This window comes from Rhynchophorus ferrugineus, unplaced genomic scaffold (assembly GCF_030347505.1).
Source record: "Rhynchophorus ferrugineus isolate W39M unplaced genomic scaffold, kcgeb_rfMv2 rfM1, whole genome shotgun sequence".
NCBI classification, from domain to species: domain Eukaryota; kingdom Metazoa; phylum Arthropoda; class Insecta; order Coleoptera; family Curculionidae; genus Rhynchophorus; species Rhynchophorus ferrugineus.
Genome location: NW_027472580.1, coordinates 37,730,775 through 37,752,645, shown reverse-complemented (window position 1 = coordinate 37,752,645; position 21,871 = coordinate 37,730,775). Strand labels below are relative to the sequence as shown.

General features: G+C 31.2%; 2 protein-coding genes across 2 annotated transcripts; one reads left to right on the top strand and one right to left on the bottom strand.

The window, feature by feature from the left end:
- Positions 1-1,949: 1,949 nt before the first annotated feature.
- Positions 1,950-19,377, top strand: LOC143196717 (lactosylceramide 4-alpha-galactosyltransferase). Its single transcript, XM_076404642.1, has 7 exons — positions 1,950-2,071; positions 2,125-2,349; positions 2,730-2,918; positions 4,190-4,351; positions 4,426-4,612; positions 13,771-14,013; positions 17,082-19,377. Exons 3-7 carry the CDS (start codon positions 2,735-2,737, stop codon positions 17,380-17,382), a joined length of 1,077 nt encoding a protein of 358 aa, XP_076260757.1. The 5' UTR covers positions 1,950-2,071; positions 2,125-2,349; positions 2,730-2,734; the 3' UTR covers positions 17,383-19,377.
- On the bottom strand, positions 19,371-20,267 carry LOC143196721 (uncharacterized). Its single transcript, XM_076404656.1, has 2 exons — positions 19,860-20,267; positions 19,371-19,808 (listed from the first exon to the last, which is right to left on the bottom strand). Exons 1-2 carry the CDS (start codon positions 20,242-20,244, stop codon positions 19,444-19,446), a joined length of 750 nt encoding a protein of 249 aa, XP_076260771.1. The 5' UTR covers positions 20,245-20,267; the 3' UTR covers positions 19,371-19,443.
- Positions 20,268-21,871: the final 1,604 nt, after the last annotated feature.

The following is a 21,871-nucleotide window of genomic DNA, read 5'->3' as shown; positions in this document are numbered from 1 at the left end:
TAGTAATAAATTAATTTAAGATTATACTAAGCATATCTAATTTAAGATATAATTAGTAGAACAAATTATATAAAACGTGAATCGATTCTGAATTAACTCTCTTAAAACTGTTAAACATTAATGAACTATTAATAAAGAAGCTATAAATATCTACAAAAGCAAGGCTGTTGAAATATTAACAAGCATTTTTGTTGGACAGCCTTCAGTAATATGAAGTTAAATCAATTAAAATAATGTTGTAAAGTGAAAATCGGTATTGTGATTGGCCTTCTTACATTCTTATAAAACATACCGAATCATACTACTCGCACCATGGTTGTCCCTGGTGCTTGGAAAGAAATTCTGGGGAATACTTGCGTTTGTCTTACCAGTTAAGTTACAAGTTCTCCTTTTTCTTAAAACAAAGGACAATCTTAATACCTAATGGTGAAATTGAAACAAATTTTTACATAATTCACTAAAACATACTTGTATTTGCACGATCATTTAATAGTACATATATTGGTATTAGGTTGCAACGCCACATTTGTACTCACCGGATAGCCATGTTCGACTATTTATTCCAGCTTCTGCAAAACTCTCTTAATGGCATTAAGCTGACTTTAAAACGTCCTTATGAAATTAATTTGCTTAATTTTTCATCTAAGAAATTCAGTGATAGTTTAAAGAAAAAAGTGGAAAATGAATAAGTATTAGTTGTGTATTTGTCATTATATTAGCGATATTTTTTGTTGAAAATGGAAAGTGTCAACAGTTTAAAAGATTTTTATGTTAATGACGAAAAATGGCCTGAATAATCAACAAAGTTGATGACACTGAATTGCAAAGGACAAAATCAGAGCAAAATTCAATGGACCATTGCGTAGCCACTTGATAAGATCGATGATTGCGTGGCTGTCAAAACAGCATCGTTATTTTGACAGGGTTTTGCCATAATATCAGAAAGATGCCAAAACATAGCTAAAGGATATAAAGATACATATAGTACCTACCAACTTTTCTTAATAAATGCATTTTGAAAGTTATGGAAAGTGAAATTCATAAGTGAAGGTTGTTTTTGGTCAAAAGTAAGCTCGCGCGGCACCCTCTTTGCACAAACCTTTCTCATACCCAAATATTCTTGAATGATATGATGTAAACGTTCAGTTGACATATTTAGAGTGTCTGCTATTTCATACAATTTCAATTTACGGTCATTCAAAATTACTATGTGGATTTTTTTAATGTTTTCGTCGGTAACAACTTCTTTTGTGCGTCCACTGCGTTCACCGTCTTCGGTGCTATATATACGCTATACATATACGTTCATTTCACCACGTCTAAACTTCGCATACCAATTCTTGATGGTTGATTTTCATGCACCAGTGTCCGGAAACTCGGCACCAAGCCAAGTTTTTCTTTCAATTGTATTTTTTCCGTTGAAAAAGAAAATTTTTTTCAACACGGGAAATTCCTTTTTAACCATTTTTTCACAATAACAAAAGTTGCTTCACTGAAAATGTTATAATTCACAAACTAATGATCCGACAGCTGTCCACTTTTCAATTGACCTAATATTTATGTCTATGAGAGCACCCTCAATCCACCTTTTGCCACCCTACAACTTCAATTGCGATACTTTTGCACAAATGAACGTCAAACGGTCTTCTTTTCTTGATAATTAATTTGATTCCGGTTAATACAATTAATTCTAAAGAAAGCAGCCGTATTATCTCTATAGAATCCACCCGACTGCAGTAGATATGAAATATGTAGGGTGTAAATTGATGATACACACAATTACATAATTCGGATAATTTAGAATTTTTAACTTCATCAATCTATTTTGAAAACAAAGTCAAAGTACTAATCGAACAACACATAATGATTATACTATCGAAAATGCAATATAAATGACTAATATCGATTACAATTTTGTCTCTACACTTATAACAAGTATTTATTTATCTTCGAATAAGTGGGTTAAAGAACCACAGGTGAACCATTCGATTTTCTTCGATTGGTGCTAACAATTCAAACGATCGAATCAAACGCATTGAAAAAGCGGTCGTAGTGTTTGGCCGTGCAGAAGGTATCTCCAAAGTCAGCCATTTAAGTTATATCTTTATCATTATCTAATTGTAGCCAAAGAGGTGTCATTTACGAGCAGCTGGTAGCTATCGGCTAATGAAATAGTGAGTGAGTCAACCAACAGAACTGTCTTCAACTAATTCTTCAATTGAAGGCTAGCCCTTCAAAAATTATATAGGGCCACTCTTTGATTTCTTCTTGGTTGATTCATTAATTTTGTTGACCCGTTGTTAGAAGTTTGGAAGCTTTGGAAATGTTGGAGAATCTCCAAACCTTAAGGTAACACTAATGATAGTAACAGTAACCTTAAGATTAATCACTGCTCGTTACGAGGAGACTCTAAAATATTTGAATATATGTTATTATATATATATATATATATATATATATATATATATATATATATATATATATATATATATATATATATATATATATATATATATATAATTAAAAAGAAATCAATTCAAAATAATCAGAAATTATTAGTGGTTCTGATCTTAAATCATTATACAAATAATGTACAATAGGTTATCTGATACTAATATGAGATATATACCATATCAAAGATAAAAGTATCGTTGGTGTTAAGGTATTCGATAAATAATTTAGTACACTGTGAAACAGTTAAGTTTTTGTTAATATTATTTTCTGTTTAGAAATAATGTACTTTCGACGGCCACCTTCTGTGAATTTTTTGTGCGCTGGATTTATAATTATCTGCATTTTGATATTATATTACAATCGGACTTCTTACATGTATAAACAATATTACAAAGTTGTTAACTCAAAGCATGAATTATATTGTCATTCATTGGATGTGCTCGATAAATTGGTGGATATTCAAGGTAATTTTTACTTGTATTTTTATATTATTTTCATGTATATTTATGTTGGTTTTTACAGTAATTTTATTATACCTGCTCATAAGGAATCATGTCGAGCACTCCCTAATATTAATAGGATTTTTTAATTTTATTTTTAACGCTAATACTGCGATTATTTAACAGGTGTTTTCTAACTGATGTCGTTAGGGTTAAGTATGTAGTGTTATTACTTGATACATATATCATTTTATTCTACGACACCAAGCTTCAAAGACACACATATTATATTTTGTGGAAGGAAGACCTTCATAGATTTATACCTCTTTGAAAATGACAAGTTCCGTGTCTGAATAGGTGTATTTGCGGCATTATTTTTCTTATTTGATTAAGAGGAAAATGCCGCTGAAAGTTATCGTTTGCTGGTAGAAAATTATAGTGAGATTTAATACATAGTAAGACCATCTGTTATAAATCCTTTAAAAATTTTTTAGTTTTCTATAACATGCATGGCGGTACCATTTCGAAAAAACGCTGTAGCCAGCCAAGCCTTACTGTATAGATGAGAACATGTAGTAGTCCGAAGGTGATATGTCTGGTGAGCACGCTATATGTGAAGATCATCTTATTCAAGCTTTTTTTGTAACAATATCCCATTCATTTTGTTGAATTGAAAGTTGTTAGCACATGTTGGTAGAGAGCTGCCAAAAATATTCTGCTTCAGTATCGATGTGAATGGCTTTCATGGATGAACTTTTGACTTTTTGTGCTTGGAATTGTCATAGTAGATCCATTTTTCATCGCGGGTTATAATACGCCACAGAATTTTTTTTCTTTTTCTTGCCGAGCAATAAATGCGCCATGTTGAAACGATTCGAAATGTCACTTTCATTCAATTCGCTTATTATCCATCTTTGTGCCTTTTAGAACTTTCCCATCGCATGTAAACATCTCAAAATAGTTTATTGGGCCAGCGTGAGCTGGGTTTTCGCCCAATAATTTAAAATTCATTGACATTATTGAACTTGTTTGATCCTCCGGGTCGTCCATTTTCAAATCGTTGAAATCAAAACTGATATTTGGGATATAACAGAGCAGTCATATTGGTATCAATATTGGTTTTGGAAAGTGTTTGGTGAACTGCAGCAGATTTTTCATTCAAAACCATTAAATTAATAGTTACGTTGGATTGTTTTAAATTTGCTTACTTGATATATTGAATTTTCGTTAACAGTATATTATTTTATTATTTATTATTAGTTATTTTATTATGAACTTTGAACTATCTTTTTCAGATACACATGTAAAAAACGATTCTGCTATATTTTTTCTGGATACATCTTGTAATTCGTTTATTAATGGTAAAATCACCATCACAGCACGTCAAGCTTGTGCTGTAGAAAGCGCAGCTTTAATGAATCCATATAAACAGATATATTTATTGCATTCCTCACCCGGTAGGTAATAAAACATTTAACGAGTGAACGAAGAATTTAAAGAAATAAGAGATAACTCTCCATTGTTATTGCAGGTTTGTTGATCGACGATAAAAGTGAATCGACTCAAATACTAAAATCCTTGGGATCCTATTCGAATATCAATATTTTACACATAAATTTAGACCGTTTTGTTAAAGGTTCGCCGGTAGAGGAACTCTGGAAAAGCAAAAAGGTTTACGAATCGAAATTTCCATTAACTCATATAAGTGATATTTTCAGGTATGGAATAATTTTATCCTTATATATACTATAGTAAGAGGTCATTGGAGGTATGTAAAATATAAATCTTGGCGTTAATAGACTTTTTATGTTATTATCATGAGATATTGTTATTTAACAAAGTAATGTAATCAGTATTTTAGCGAAAGTTCAATGGGTCTCTAGCATTGGAACAAAAGCCCTTTTGAATGCGATTATGTATGCTTTTTTCTATCATATTTTTTCTATTTCTATTTTTAAAGATATTTATTGCTTCTGCGGATTAAAGTACATAATTGACACAAGCTATGTGCATTCTAATGCAATAATGTATCTAATCTTCAAATATTTCTGATTAACGATAGGTAATATATGATATTAGTTTACTTAAAAAGGGCGAGATAGTTTAAACAGTTGATAAATATTGATTGAAAAAATACGATACAAGTATTTAGGGATAATTACTCCATTCCTCTTTACAATCAAGTCAAATATATAAAACATAAAAATAAATTTACATCATTCAAAATTAACCTTTCCTTTTGAAATTAATAGAATCCAGTAATTAATCCATTAATTAATTCATAGATCGAGTCTTTTCTTTCCCAAAGAGAGTTCAAGAAAGAATATGACACGGTTGAAGGAAAAAAAAATTAGGCGCATCTTGGAATGAGAAATAAACTATAAAAGTCATAAAATAATTACTTTTATTATACTCTATCATTGTTACTTTATAAATATTAAATTACATACAGTTATCTCTGTCCATTTCCCCCTCATAATTAATAAGGCAAGGAATTCATACATCTTCATGTCTTATTACGAATATAAGAATAGCCGATTCGTGCATTTGACTAAAATAGTAATTACTATTTTCACTTGATGTTTTTTCGACTATCGGCTAGTTCCACTGTTTTAAGTCAATAGTTCAAACACTAAAAGAAACAATAAACCAGCAGACTCATTTGATAAATGGCGTCGGGCATATTACAAATTGCAGTTTCTAAAAATGCAAAATCCCTTTCAAACCCAAAATAGATTTATACTTCTTATCTTATCCTTCTTAAAATGAAGTATTTTTCAGTAATAGGTACGTTCCAATTCCGAGTCCGTACATATTCAAAATAATAGAGAATTTTTACCTAATATTTTATTGTTGAGTTATCTATTTACATTTATTAAAACGAATTTCTTATTTTATGACGGATATTAATTTTATTGTTGCTACCTTTTTTGTTAAACAGGTACCTATTCAAAACGGAAACGCTTTTCTAATTTATTTTATATTGATACTAGCAGATCCGATAGAAGTCCTGTCCAAAAATAATTTTTCGTACCGAGTGATGTGATCAATTTCTTTCGATAACCAACGATTTAAATTTGTGCTTAGACATACGCGCAGTAATGCCACGTCGATGCTTCGATATTTGATCTGGCAACAATAACATATTAATTTCATCCCAGTTTGGATTGCACGAAAATTTGATAAACAAATCTAGGTGGATTACCAGTATATGATGATGGCAGTATATATGCAACGCCGATCTTGTGGATATCAGTTGTTCCATGTAGGTCATTGATGTTAGTAAAAATGTATACCATTCCCAGAACGAAGTAAGAGTGTTGACCATCGAAAAAAATATTGATATATCGCTGTATCGGAGAAAAAGAATATCGATATATATTTTGCAACAAGTATAAAAATATCGATATTTTACAAAAAACATGTCTATATTTTAAAGAAAAATTAAAAATAGTGAAATATTTTTAAAACCTTTAAAATTGGTACTTTATTAAAACTATATTTAATTTATTTTCAAAAAATATCTAAAAATATCGGCTAAAAAATTATCGATATATTTTCTGCATTCTTAGAACGATCGCCTCTTAACTTAATATCTTATCGCCATAACTTAATGTATCGCAATCGCTTACTTTCAATTTTCGCACACATATCTACGATGTATTGAGGAAATAGATGGCGATTTCGGAAAATATTACTATTTTGATTGCTATTATATTTAATATTTCATTGGTACGCATCATTGATCGGTATACGTACAAGTTCATAGCTCTAACTTTCTTGTTAATTTCTGCGCTTGAACAATGAAAATTTAAATAAGATGTAAAGAAATTACTTCTACAAAAATATAGTGTAAATGTTATATTGTTACTTATATATATTGGACCTGTCCTTGAATTCCCTTGCCTTATGTTTAAATAGCAGCTATCTTCTCCTTTTCGAAATATTAATAGATATTGCTAAGCATTGTAAGAACGATGAGCCTTAACAATTGAAACTTCATTAACAGTTGGTACATGGTATCTCCTAAGTTCTCCCCATATGGTACTTTGTTTGGTTTAATGATTTCTCTGGTGATTTTGTAATCTATTAAAAATGTTATAATATAACTGGACCAATTGATTTTATGATGGTTATGATGTTATGATTTTATGAAAACATTCCCAAAGGTATCACAACTTCTTTCCCCCTTCTGCTCAATGTATAAAGAGTATGTGTTAAATTCACCCACAAAAAAGATATATAAATTTTTTTAATTGTTATATGGCATAGAAAACAAGGAAAGAATTTGATGGTCCACTTGACTCTGAATCTTGATGTTGATTCAAAATTAAAACCACACACTTTCAATTTGTGCTACTACAAATGGTGTCATTTGAAAGCAGGAATTATTTATATGAATTTTATGAAAAAACAATTTCGATTGAGACGATTTAGATTGAGCTAATTTTGTATTCAATTCAAATGATACTTTTCCTGATGCACAACAAGGGCCGTCCGATTCAATTTTATACTCGAATATATGGCAATGTTTGAATTTGCTCCATAATGCCAACGACAACTTGTGCACATAACGAATAGTCTATTTCGGCGTCATTTTTGAAAGTAAAGTGACTCTGGTTGTCTCAATTAGCTCGAAGACGTTGATTGTTTTGCTCTCTCTTACTGCATTATCTGTAAGTCGACCAATATTTCCTGTTTATCCTCAAAGACTTGGCATTTTGTTACAATAAATACATAAAAAAATAAATGCAAGTAACCCTTTATGTTAAAATTAACAACAATGTACACGAAATATCACTAATATAACTAAATATAATGGGATTAATGCTGGCAATGAGTATTAATAATAATAAGTAATACTTTAAAATATTACCACATGTTGGAAATGTTATTTTTGGTTCTTAATATATTACTGTAAATTAGCACACACATATCTGAGAGACCGGATTTTTTTTATTACTCTTCGTGGAAGTATTTCTTATGTCTATATTATATACACATGGCATATAGAAAATCACTTCATTAAGCAATCTTCTGTATAAAATATTATCTTAATTAATTAGTCTTATTCTAAAGCTTATTCTAAAGTTTGCATATGTCCAGTAATCAGATCAGGTGGTGTTAAACGTTTTAGTCTACGCACTTCACTATCACGTCGCATATTTAGCTGATTAACGAGTACATTGGGATGCACTGACACTCTTTCGAAGTACTGCACACAAACACGTTGAATTATACTTATATATATAGGTTCTAGAGGAATATCGCGTTGTATCACTTTATTTGAAATATAGTACGGAGCATCAACAATAGCACGCAACACCTTATTTTGGAACCGTTGAATGATGGATATATTAGATTTGCTAGCGGTACCCCATAGTTGGATTCCATATGCCCAAATGAGCTTGAGTGTAGACTCATACAGCAAAACCTTGTTATCTAATGATAACTTGGATTTGGGCCCGATGAGCCAATACATTTGATATAATTTTAGTCCAAGTTGTTTCCGTTTAAAGAGTATGTGCTTCTTCCAGGTTAGACGTCGATCTAAGTGCATACCAAGATATTTAACTTGCTCTGCTTGGGGTAGTTGACGATGATTGATATTCACTGGTGGACATGTTCTTCTACGCAAGGTAAACGTTATATGCGTGGATTTTGTTTCATTGGCTTTAATGCGCCATGTCTTCAACCATAATTGTATTGGCTCCAGGTGGGTTTGTAGGTTTATTGATGCTATGACTGGACCTTCATGGGATGCTAAAATTGCTGTGTTGTATGCATATGTTGCCACAGTAGTTATTTTTGTGATGGGCAAATCAGCCGTATATAGAAGATACAGTACTGGACCCAGTACACTATCTTGCGGAACTCCTAAATATATGGGATTTAATTCGGTATGTTCATCGCCTTGATTTACAATAAAATGTCCATCAGTGAGATACGATTTTAGTAGCTGATAGTCCGGATGATGGAGAAGTTTCTTTAGTTTAACCTGCAAGCCCATATGCCATATTTTGTCAAAAGCCTGAGATATGTCTAGAAAAGCAGCCTAACAATATTTTTTGGCATTTAGGTCAGTGCTTATTTTGTTTACAAGTCTATGCACTTGTTCTATAGTCCCATGCTTATTGCGAAAGCCAAACTGATGTTCTGGAATAATTTTTCTTTTTCTATTATATAGTTTAGCTTTTTTATGTATAATTTCTCGAAAACTTTCGAGATTATCGATAATAAACTTATAGATCGGTAGGAGGTCACATCTTCTGGTTTTTTTCCTGGTTTAAGAATCATTAATATTTTAGCTATTTTCCAGATACTAGGGAAGTAATTAATTCGTAGCAAATATAAATGTTAATAGTTTTATACTCTTTTCTGATAGTTCTTTTAAAGTTTTGCCAGTAATGAAGTCATAACCAGGAGCTTTTTTAATATTAATCCCTCTCATTATTGTTTTTGACCGTTAATTTCTCGTGCGGTAAATCCATTTGAAATGGCGAATCTAGAAAGCTAGTAATTTTATTTTCCTCATGTTTATGTAGTTGAGACTGGAAAAGTTTAAAAACATTTTTTAAGTGCTTTGATAAAATGTCGGCCTTCTCTTTATTGCTTCTAGCCCAATTATTTTCGTTTATTTTAATGGATGGGTTATGCTGCTGGGATCTCCTAAGCTTTTTTGTTGCTTGCCAAAACGAATAGTCTGTAGCCTCAGTTGATGTCAAGTTTTCTAGGTATTCTTGAATGCCTTGGTTTTGTTCAATTTGGATTAGTTCTTTCAGCTCTTTTATTGCCCTATTAAATTTTCTTTTATTCTCTTCAGTCCTTTGCTGTTGCCAATTTCGTCGTAACTTTCTTTTTTCTGCTATCTTGTTCTGTATTGTACATATAGATATATGTGTATTTTTTCTTGAAAATGTTTCACTGTTAGGAGTCGCGGAATATGCTGCCTCTTGTATATTTTTTGTAAGATTTATTGCTGCTATTTCTATATCCATTTCAGTTAGTAACGGTAAGTTTAGAGAGATATTTCGGTCTAAGTTTTCTCTAAATGAGGTCTTTGATGGTAATTTTTGAAGAAATTGTTACTATTATTGGTGAATGATCAGAAGACAGGTCGAAACATGATTCTACCTGACACTTTTTTACATCAATATTTTTTGTAATACAGAAATCTATTTATCTGGCTTTTTATTTTTGTCTGAAGGCCAATATGTTGGTTCACCAGTAGAGATATGTTGTAAGTTATCTGTCTTTATTGCTTTTAGCAGTTCTCTACCTTTTGAGGTTATTATTCTAGAAACCTACATTAAATGTTTTGCATTATAATCTCCTCCGGCTATAAATCTTTTACCTAGCGTACTGAAGAATTCTTGAAATTGTTCTGCCTTGTTGTTACGTTTGGGTGGGCAATAAATCGCAGAAATTGTTAATGGTCCATGGACTTCCTCTATGGTTATACTGGTGGCTTGCAGGTAGTCTTTGCGGAATTTTTCTTTTTCGAAATGCTTTATATCATCTTGAATTATTATGGCTGTACCTCCATGTGCTTTATCATCGGGGTGATTTGTATGATAAAGTTTATATTTAGGAATTTTCAAATAATTTTTGTCCGTAAAGTGTGTTTCGGAAACTATCATAATGTCAATATTTTGTTCAGTTACGAATATTTTTAGTTCCCTGGCGTGTTGTTGGAGCCCATTGGCATTCCAGACGGTGATTTTGTAGCTATTGGTTTCAGGCATTAAGCAAATTTGCTGACGACAGTTGTGAGTAGACCAAGCATCGTACTCATTTGATCCATTAGTTTGGCCATCATGTTTTCTAATCTAGAGATGTTGCTAGTTTCGGTAGGTTGAGAGGTCGTCTCTCTATTTTGTGCTGAACCATTTTCAACCATTTGGGCATAAGTTATGTCTGATTGACTTGGTCTGGTGGGTAGACCGGTAGGTGTAGATTGTTTTTGTTGCTGTTACAGTTAACAAATTTCACTTTTTCATTGCGAACTTTACGAGTACAATTTCCTGTTTTGTGTTCTCGTGCACATTTTACGCATCTATATGATTTGCGACAGTAAGTCTTTGTGTGCTCGTACGCTTGAGACCTCGTGCATTGTGGTATAATTCTTTTTATGTGTGGTGGTTCGCATTTAATAATATTATTTTCCAATTTGGTGATTTCATACACCGCCTTATTATTTCCGTTAAGTTTTATATCAATATAGAATATAGGCAGAGGTTTTTTTGTTGCGCAATGTCGTATATTGTGAACATTTACGACCTCGTGGACTTTTTCAGCTAGTGCTAACTTGATGGTGTTAAAGTCGGTCCCGTGATGTAATCCTTTTAACACAAATTTAAATGTTCTCTCGGATTTTGGCTTGAATGTATGGTATTGGGTGTCTCTTTCATCTAATTCTTTTACTAGAACTTTAAAATGCTCCGCTTCGAACAATTGAATTTTTATTGTTTCATAGCTCACTCTTTTAATTGTGTAGTTCGTAGTAATGGTTTTCAATAGGACATGGATGTGTTTTATTACTCCTACCTTATAGACTGTTATTGGTGGTGGTTTGGGAACAAATTTTTCTGGGCTTGGTTGTATATTCTGTTCAATTTCTTCCGACAGGTTGCTAAAGCTGTTTTTTGTCTCTATCGGTTTTTGTAACCTATAGTCACTGATTCTTGTTTGTTTCCTCGCGATTTCTTCTTCTGCTCTTCTCAATCGTTTTTTGTTAATGACTGTAGTCCATTCTGATGGTGGAGTTTGCGTAATTGGTGATTGTTCTAATCTTGTATCAAAGTGTGCAGGTGATTTGGTTGAATCGCTGTTGTTTGCCATTTTTAAATTTTTAATAATTTATTTTATTTACTTCCAGAGGATAAAAAATAAAATAAATACATTGTTTATTTCACGCACTTCATTTTTCACTTACCTTATTTTTTGCACTAGTTTTTGACCAGAAATACTATAAATGAATTTCAAAAGACTGTTGTAAAATAAGTGGAAATAAGTTTAAAACACTAATAAAAATGAGATGCAGTCTTTTTGTCTGGTCACGTAAACACGTCTTCACTACACTTTAGGTCTGTTGAGAGACGGGTAGCCGCATCTGTTATGCGTTTTTAACACTCAATTAAATAACCGTAATAAAATACTGGGTTTTTATAAAAAAATGTATATTTCTAGAGCTTGGAGCGTATTGAAAATACGTCTTCTCCCTATGAATTTTGGAACCGGACTGACAGACCAGATAAAAACATTAGTGTTATGGGAATTAAGTTCAATTTTACTGGATGTGTTAAATACGGCATATTTTACTTTTAATATTACAAATAACATATTAATACAATATAATATTTCATTTATTCAAAGTAGAGCCACCGCAAACGTTGATGCGGCAACATTCCGACGTTTTCACGTAATTCATACATTTAAATACGTATTTATGAATGAATACGTAAGTAACGTGATATTAAAAAAACAAGTAAATTTGAAATTTATAAAGATATATTTCCTTATACTGCATCCAAATTAAACGACATGACTCAACTGAGCCGGTACCTAACAGAAGATAACAATGTTATGGCTAATATAACACGATTTATTCTCTATTTTCTCATACATATCCAGATCCTGTCAAGTTATTCTTAACCGAGTTATGCTAGGACATTGTAAATTTACCCATTCCCATGCTGCTGACAGGAAGCCCCCTTCTTCAATGCCCTCGCTGTGATTTTCCATACTCAGTATGCCATATACTTTTAGAATGTAACTCTGATGACATTATGAACCGAACTTAACTCCCTCACTCTCACTGTCTACCAGGTTTGAACCTCACCTCGGAAAATTTAAGTTTCTTAGATTCCTTGAAATCTTTAATCTACAACATGATATCCGATTACAAATTTTGATATTCAAATCCACATTATACAGATGTAAGTACAAATAATAAATAATAAATTAATTTTACAAATGGCACTTTCCAATAGAAACAAAGATGTCATAAAATGTTTTAAACAAATTATGAGTGCCCTAATTAGTAATAGAGGGATATTGAGGAATACGTATTAATGTATTTATCTCACACTCGTCTTGCTTGTGAATTAATCCAAGTACAAATGAAATATAGTAATAAATTAATTTATAATTAAGATTGTACTAGGTATATCTAATAAAGATGTTATCAAAAAAGAGTAATAGAGGGATGATTGGAAGACTAATGTATTTTTTCTTTTTAAATATATTGGTACGTATTACTTATTACCTAAAATATGAAGAAAACCGTTAAATACAGCAATTTTTACAAAGGCCACTTATTTACATATGTTATTCTTTGGGCACTTATCATTGAATTGTCCTTTGTTTTTGTCCAATTTATCTCCCAATAATGTGGTTTGCCTTTTTAGTGCATTACTTAAAAAATATTAAAATAATATATACTTGACTTGACTGTGACTTTTCCATCCAAATTATTTTATATGATAAATGATACAATGGAATGACTGCCAAAATAATATTATTATATAGATATACCATATAACAAATATACATTTATTCCACTCTATATAATCCTTCGAATTTCAATTGTGAATTTTGTACTCCCATGTAACGGTAATATATTTATTTACAGTTTTTTTATTCTCTTATCTTATACTGAAATTTCCACGTATCTATATTCAGCCTTTTCCCTAGAAGTGAATATATTTTCTGGTCGAAAAACACCAAAATTGTATAAACAACAGAGTTTTATGAGACACGAGTGTGTATATATATTTGAATAAAAGAGTTTTTAAAAATTTAGTTATGGGTTTAAAATAGTTTCCCATTTTTTGTTCTCTTATTTTAAATTTAAGAGTAAATTGACTTTTTTCAGAGTATTGTTGCTTTGGAGGTATGGTGGCATATACATGGATCTGGATGTAATCGTAACTAAGAATCTGGAATTGCTACCCGCAAACTTTATCGGTGCCGAGTCAAAGTCAGACCTTAACAACGATGTTATTGGACTCAGCAGCAAATCTGTTGGCCAACAATTTGCTCAAGAGCTTCTAGAACTACTTAATAAAAATTATAATGGACAGTCATGGACGGGTAACAGTGTATCCATATTTAATAGGTAAAATAACTGTTATAATATTAATTAAAATATCCTATAAATTAAATATTTCTCTGCATATTTATTCTAGTTTATTTTACTTTTAATATTTATATCGCTGCATATATGAATATTTTATAGTTCAATCGCTAATTAACAGGTCAATTAAAAAGTCCCCTACCTACCATAGTAAAACGTAGTTTTTTTTTACTCAATATAATTCCTTTCGAGGGTGAAGCACTGATTATAGCGACCCTCCAACTTTTCGATACTATTTCTGTAGTACGATTTAAACTTTGCTTCAAAATAGGCCTCAGTTTCGGCGATCACCTCTTCATTCGACGAAAATTTCTTCTCAGCGAGCATTCTTTTGGGATATGAGAACAGGAAAGAGTCGCTGGGGGCCTGATCTGGAGAATACGGTGGATTAGGAAGCAATTCGAAGCCCAATTCATGGATTTTTGCCATCGTTTTCACTGACTTTTGACACGGCGATTTCGTCCTTCAAACGGTCCAATAACGCTATGTAATAATCGCTGTTGATGATCCTTCCTTTTTCAAGGTAGTCAACGAAAATTCTTCCATATGCATCCCAAAAAATACAGACGTCATATACTTGCCAGCCGACTGTTGAATGGCGTTTTCCCACGCTTTGGAGCGGGTTCATCGTCTACAGTCCACTCGGATGATTGTCGATCGGACTTCGGAGTGAAATCATGGAGCCATATTTCATCCATTGTCACATCGACGCACGATATCATTTAGAGTGTCTGCTATTTCATTCAATTTCAATTTACGGCCATTCAAAATCATTTTATGGATTTTTTAAATATTTTTGTCGATAACAACCACTTTTGTGCGTCCACTGCGTTTACCGCCTTTGGTGCTCATTACACCACGTCTAAACTTAGCATACTAATCCTTGATAGTTGATTTTCCTGGGGCAGTGTCCGGAAACACGGCATCAATCCAAGTTTTTACTTCAACTGTATTTTTGCCCTCCAAAAATAAATTTTATCAACACGCTAAATTCCTTTTCATCCTTTTTTTCCACAATAAAAAAATTTACTTCACTCAAAATGCTATAATTCACAAACTAATGATCTGAGAGCTGTCAAATTTATACACGCATCTTTGAGGGTTAACGCTAACTAAAAAACATACAAATTTGTTCGAGCTTAGAACTATTCTATTTCTACATTGCGAGAATTTTAACTTTAATTAATATTTTAATCAAATGTATCTACACAATTATGTGATAAACAAAGATAACTGTTAATTTTTAATCGCCAAAACACTGTCCAATTTAATGTCGATTATATAGTTTGTGCTTGGGCTGCCAAACATACACATGTATTTCTCTTCGAATGAATTTCTTCCATGCCTCTGGGTTGTTTTTATCAAATTTCCTAGTTGGTTACCACACCAGTCTTCATAACTTGCTCCTTCAAGTCCACTTCCGCCTTACATTAGTCCATGGTCTTCTGGCATCACTGAGGTATCATATTAATTGGTCACCACTATCCCAATTTTTTGCTTCTAATATTGTACTCAATTTTGTTTTCTCCAGTTTTCTAACTTTATCACCTTCACCTATTACTTTAAACTCAATCATTCACTAACATGATTCTGCTTTATGAGCTTTCTTCTGTTCTTTATCTCTATACTCCAAATCAATTATTAATGGGTGTTCACCTTTGTTTTTTCTTTTCTTTTAACATTCTTCACAGTTCCCTCTGTTTTATTCTTCTTTTCATTTAGACCAGATTCATCAGAATCAAATCCTATTATGTTTGTTATTTCCATTATTATCAGATTCATTATCACTCCATTTCTAATTTGAAATCAGAATCTTTTTAATATAACCCAGAATGGTCTAAGTGCTGTTCGTCTTTATCATATCTTAAATATTTTTGCTTAGGGTTTTCTTCTTCGTCTTCGGATAAAGCTAATCTTATCATTGACTTGTTTTAATGAAAACTTATCATCTTCAACTGTTGGTGTCTTTTCTGTTGAAATAAGCAGACAATAGGAGACATATAGCTTATAGTCGTCTAATTTCCGAAATTAATTTCCGTCTGTTGCATACAGCTATCTTGTGACTTCCACTTTCTTTCATGTATATATATATATATATATATATATATATATATATATATATATATATATATATATATATATTATACCGAACTAAAAACTTTACCTAATCTCCATTCCCCTGCACTCTCCGTCATCACCCTACTACTTCTCATTTAACTAACTCATGATCTTTTACGATTCACTTATGAATCTGGACGAGACGGAATTAATATACCACTTATGGCCTTGGAACAAAAGAGAAACTTTATTTTGATCCCTGGTAATACTCACTCGATACAAGTCACAGCGTCCTCTACTAACTTTTCTTTCTCCTTTCTATACTGGCTCTTGTATCGAGACAAGTCATATATTTAACAGAAAGGATTAGCGACCGATTACGGTAATGGGCAAAATCCGAAAGACGGGAAGCTGGGTGCTATATCAATGGAATAACCGGCAAATGGAAAATCAAAAAATCGTGTTTTAAATTCTACTTAAAAGGTATGACAAACGGAATTATTTGGAAATCCCTAGCGCAAAAAATTATTGTTATTACCATACAATAGTAAAGCCGGCCGATCGACTTCAATACCAAATCGTTTTGGTTGCCAATACTTTGAATAAATCAATTTTTCCATTTTCTTGAATATTATGATTTTTTTCCAAAAAAAATCGATAATAACTTTCCTGTTCATTTGCTAGTTGAAGTCTTATTATATGACGTTTAAAATTAGAATATTCTGTATTACTTAATTAGCGGTGTGAAAGAAGGTAATTAGTGGGTAGTTAAATTTAAGAGATTACTTCTTCATCAAAAATCGCATTAAGATCATCTATACACTGTTGTTGAATACGTCCAAAGTCCTAACTACAGCAATCCCAAAATACAAAAGGCGCACTATGCATTTTAAAATGAAATAAATTATAATTTTTTACGATAATCGTAACCTGTATTAATCATCACATTTTACGTTAATAGACAAATAAAATTAATAGATTATCCTTTTTAGGCTGGCAAAAAAATGGTGTGACAAGAAAGATGTATCAGCTACAGTTGGAATGAACTGCAAAAGCATAAATATACTCAAGCAAAAGGTACTTTACCCTATTGGATATAAGAGCTGGAAAAAGTTATTTGATGATAAACAAGTAGACGCTTTCAAAAAGGATATCACGGAAAGTTACGTTGTTCATTTCTGGAACAAAATGAGCGGCGACACAAAAATACCGATTTATAGCGAAGTACCTTATTTGCAGTTAGCACGGGAATATTGTCCAGAAACTCTTCGTAATTCACTTTATTATTTCTAGAATATTACTCGACTATTTATAACGTACTTAATATTTTGTGGTCTTAACAATTAAAATATTATTTGTTATTTATTTGTATTATGAAAACGTAAAATATAGGTGTAAAATTACAATTATTTACAATCTCGCAATATTCTACTTTATATTCCGCAGAAAGCTCGCCAGATATGTCCGTCGATTAAAATTGAAAATCTTGAACGTGGGATTGAAATTAAGACGACTATTATATAATACATATAAAATAAATAAATTCCTATAATTCCTATTCCAGAATGACAATAAAATAAAATATATAGTTAAATGTAGAGAGTACTTTCAATATTCTATTGTAACATTTCATGCACAAAATACTGCAATAAAAGATTTGATAATATCTACAAATGAAGATTTAAATAAGAACAAGAATTTTAGGAAGAATAATACTCAAGATTCTAATACTATATAAACATAGACAACTCTGACTTAAAATATTCCTTATTATTTCTTACAGTGATTTTAAAACTACCAAAACGTCGCAATATTACCGCAGCAACTCTGAGTTCTGGCTCTGACATATAACAAAATGTTAATACAAATAAAATAATGAAAGAAAAATGTTATGTATTAGAATGTATTTTAACATTATAGTACATTTAATGCATACATTATCGAAGAATTTAATACTACAATTAATTATACAGCCACAATAATCTATAGGTTAGAATTGTTTTATTATATATACACTGAACTTTTTTCCACACTAGTATAGATAGGGTTCTAGGCGTCTTTTTTTGTTTATATTGTAGTATCCCCCCAAGGCTTACTCCACCTAATTAACAATTGAATAACGAGTAGTGTATTTTACAATGAGTAATGTATGTTACTTTCATTAGAGAGCCTATTTATGTTTTACGCTTAGTTCTTATTTCTTTCGATGGAATGTATCCTTGCAAAGTCATTATGATAATAATATATTTCTTTTTAGTTTTTTCTGTTACTACTTGTATACATCTTTCTTGATAAAACTACATTTAATCACTGTATTTTCCTTGCCATATCTGCAAAACAGTTAGTATTATTTCTCTTCTCATACATGTTAACCAAATGTTCATATATATTCTGAACAAAAACATACATATTCATAAAGATTTCACACTCTATAATACAATTTCTCACAATCAAAGTATATTAATTGTAATTGTCAGCATTGAATCATAAACCAACATTCATAAAGTTTTATTCAATCACTGTTAGTTTCAGAAAGACTAATCAAGTTAATAACTAAGCTGTTTATTTCCATTCTATCAAGAACCTGCTCAAAATTTTACCATTTATTAATTTCTTCTTCAATGTGTCTGATCGATCTCGCCCAAACCGAAAGGTGTTATTTTCGACAATGCTTCTTTCCATAAATGCAGACAATATTTTCTCTCTACGAGGTGCGAGGGTTGCAGGTGATAATTTCAATAATATAAATTATTTGTCAAGACTTTTACGAAACATTCTCTATGGGAATCAATTTGTTAAAATGGGCATTTCCAACTTTTTCGACGGTCAATTTATCAATAAATTATTTGGTACTGGTCCCGCTAATGCTAAAAACAGCCTTAATTCTACCTGAATAATAATATATTTTAGAAAAAATTCATAGATTACATATTAATAACTTTTCTGAATACTAAACCAAAAAGAGATATCCCTGGAATCAGTCGATCATCGATTTTATTAGATTTATCTCGAAATGACTCGCAGGGAAAAGAAAAGAACATGAATAACATAAAGCTAAAATAATTAACTGAATGAAGAAAAAGAGGAACAGTTTACAATTAAATGAGTAACACTTGAGAGGGAAGCACAAGAGGATGACAGGCTAAAGGAAAATGACAAGGCTAATATCTTATTTAATGCATTATTTTAAATATTATTTATAATACTACTTACATAATACTACTTGTTTTCTACATTTTTATACAAATAAATTAAATTTTTGAAAGTAAATTATATTTAAATTTCCAACACCACGATAGTTTTAATTAAATCCCGTAAATAATACATTTATACGATAACATATTATGACTTATATTAAACAATTATTCCTCCACCGAGCGCTGGTTCTTCGCGCAAATGCATGTTTAATATTTCGTCCCATATTTCTCTCATGAGTGCATTAGAAATAACTTGAGGTTGTGCTAAAAGGTTGGTTAAGCTATTTCTAAACATTGTACCTGATCTTAAAGTTGATAGGGAATAGCTCTCATTTTGAATGGCTGATTCGACTAAGGCGTGGATCTGCTTTAAGCTAATGGGACCTGAATAAGAACACTTTCTCTGGGCTTCTTCCTTAGATCCTATCATCTTGAAAAATTTACTAGATCGTATCGTCGTTTGGGAGAATATAAATTGATTAAGTTTCTTGCACCGTTTTATAAGTGAACACAAAACTTTTCCTTGAATTACATTAGATGTAAGACTGCCCCAACAATTCTTCACTACAATACTTTTCAGATTAGGATTGCATTTTCCTACTTTATCAGCTATCAGATTCATATCATCCCTGTCTACAAAACAAACGTGTTCCAATAAAGGCGAGTGTTCCAGCCATCGACACAATATGTTTGTGGGTATATTCTTGTCAGCTAATATTTTTTTCCATAAGGTAGGCGTAGATACAATACTATTCCATCTTTTACATACTGGCTTCACATTCTTATATAGTTGTTCGTGCGGTAAAAATGAAAATATATACACTAATATTTCGTCAGGCAAAAACGAGAAATGATTTGTATATCTCAAACGTTTCGTCGGTACTGGATCTGCTCTATACGTTTCTTCGTTTCTTAGCCTAGTTGATCGAGTTATATATGTACGTTTCATAGGATTCATATTTAGATATTAATATTGACAAGAATTTGGCACAACCGAAATAAAGTTGACTCAAAACGTCTTTGTCAAAAATGTCACCCTTATTTGTCCGTGTTTATTTTTTCTGCATCTGCTGAAAGACAAAATGCACATTTCATTAAAGTGTTTATTAAAATAATCAAAATTCAATTTATAGTGAACCAACTTACATTAGGGTTAATAAATTGCATTAACATTAAGTAAAATAAATACGAGTAGTTAAACTTACCAGGTCAGAGATGATACGTTTTTTCTGATTAGAATTTATCCATCCGAGTTTGTTTACTTAATCTGAATTTAACGAAGAATACCTGGATACGAACAGGAATGTTACACTTCATACACTGTTCTTGTCTTATCTTGGACAACTTGTAGACTCTTTTAGTTGAAAAGAAAGCTCTACCTATTCTAGTGAAAGGTGATGCCACTCTATTGCTTTATACTGGTACGGATTATGATACTCCCTTCTTAGGTACCTGGTGGTGGTTTAGTAGGTTGGGCCAAAGAACCCAGGCCTCTAATTCGTTGAATATTTTCAAGGGGCGGAGAACACCTCAAAGCAAATTATCGGAAGTTCAATTCATTAGACTCAACTAGTGTTGGGAACTATCGGCTGAAATCGACTATCGACTGTTTATTAATTGACTTCTTTTTACTATCGACTGTTTCAGGCGTTATTTTTGGTTCGACCGATTTTACTACTTTTTCGGCCCAATTGATTTTGTTTCTATTTACTATCGACTGATTCAGTCGTACTAGCAGAGACCTTGACAGATATGTACCCAATTTATGCTTACATAGATTTATACGTAATATATGTAGTTTTATGATTTTTTGGTAGTTTGCTTGTAAATAAAAATATATTGTATATCAATATTATAATATTATATATATATATATATATATATATATATATATATATATATATTATATTTTGGAATGATATTTTTCAAGATTGTTAATGTAATAGGGTAAAATTGGTAATGATAAATAGTAAAATATTTTGACTGTTTTTCTGACAATAATAGGTAAAATTTCGATTAATCTGTCGATTTTTCTTAAAAAATATTTCCGTTCAATAGTAAATAAAGCATTTATATCATCTCATTCAAATCATTTTCAATTATATCATAAATTAGTTTTTGATAATATGGTTGGGTATTTGTTTAATTTTTATATAGGTTTTATGGTTATTATACATCTTTAGAACTTTAGATTTTCTAGAAGTTCTATTGTGTTGTCTATAATTATTATAGTGTATTATTTGAAAATAGCAATTAACACATAAAAATACAATAAAATATTTGTGGAGTATTATTCCATTCCATAGAAAAATTGCATTCCTATTTACACATCCACAGCACATTCAAATATAAAAGTAATTCTACTTCGTATAAAATTAAATTATAAATTGCATGTTATATATAAATATTATAATAATATTCAGTAATTATTTTTTCCCTCTATCTTTTAAGTTAGTTTGTGAAGGAATTTATACATCTCCATCTCGATTATACTATCGTTGGAAAATATTAACACATATATAATTAACTGCCACAAGCAATTGTCTCCGTTCTTTCCTCTCCCACAATTTATACAGGAAAGGATT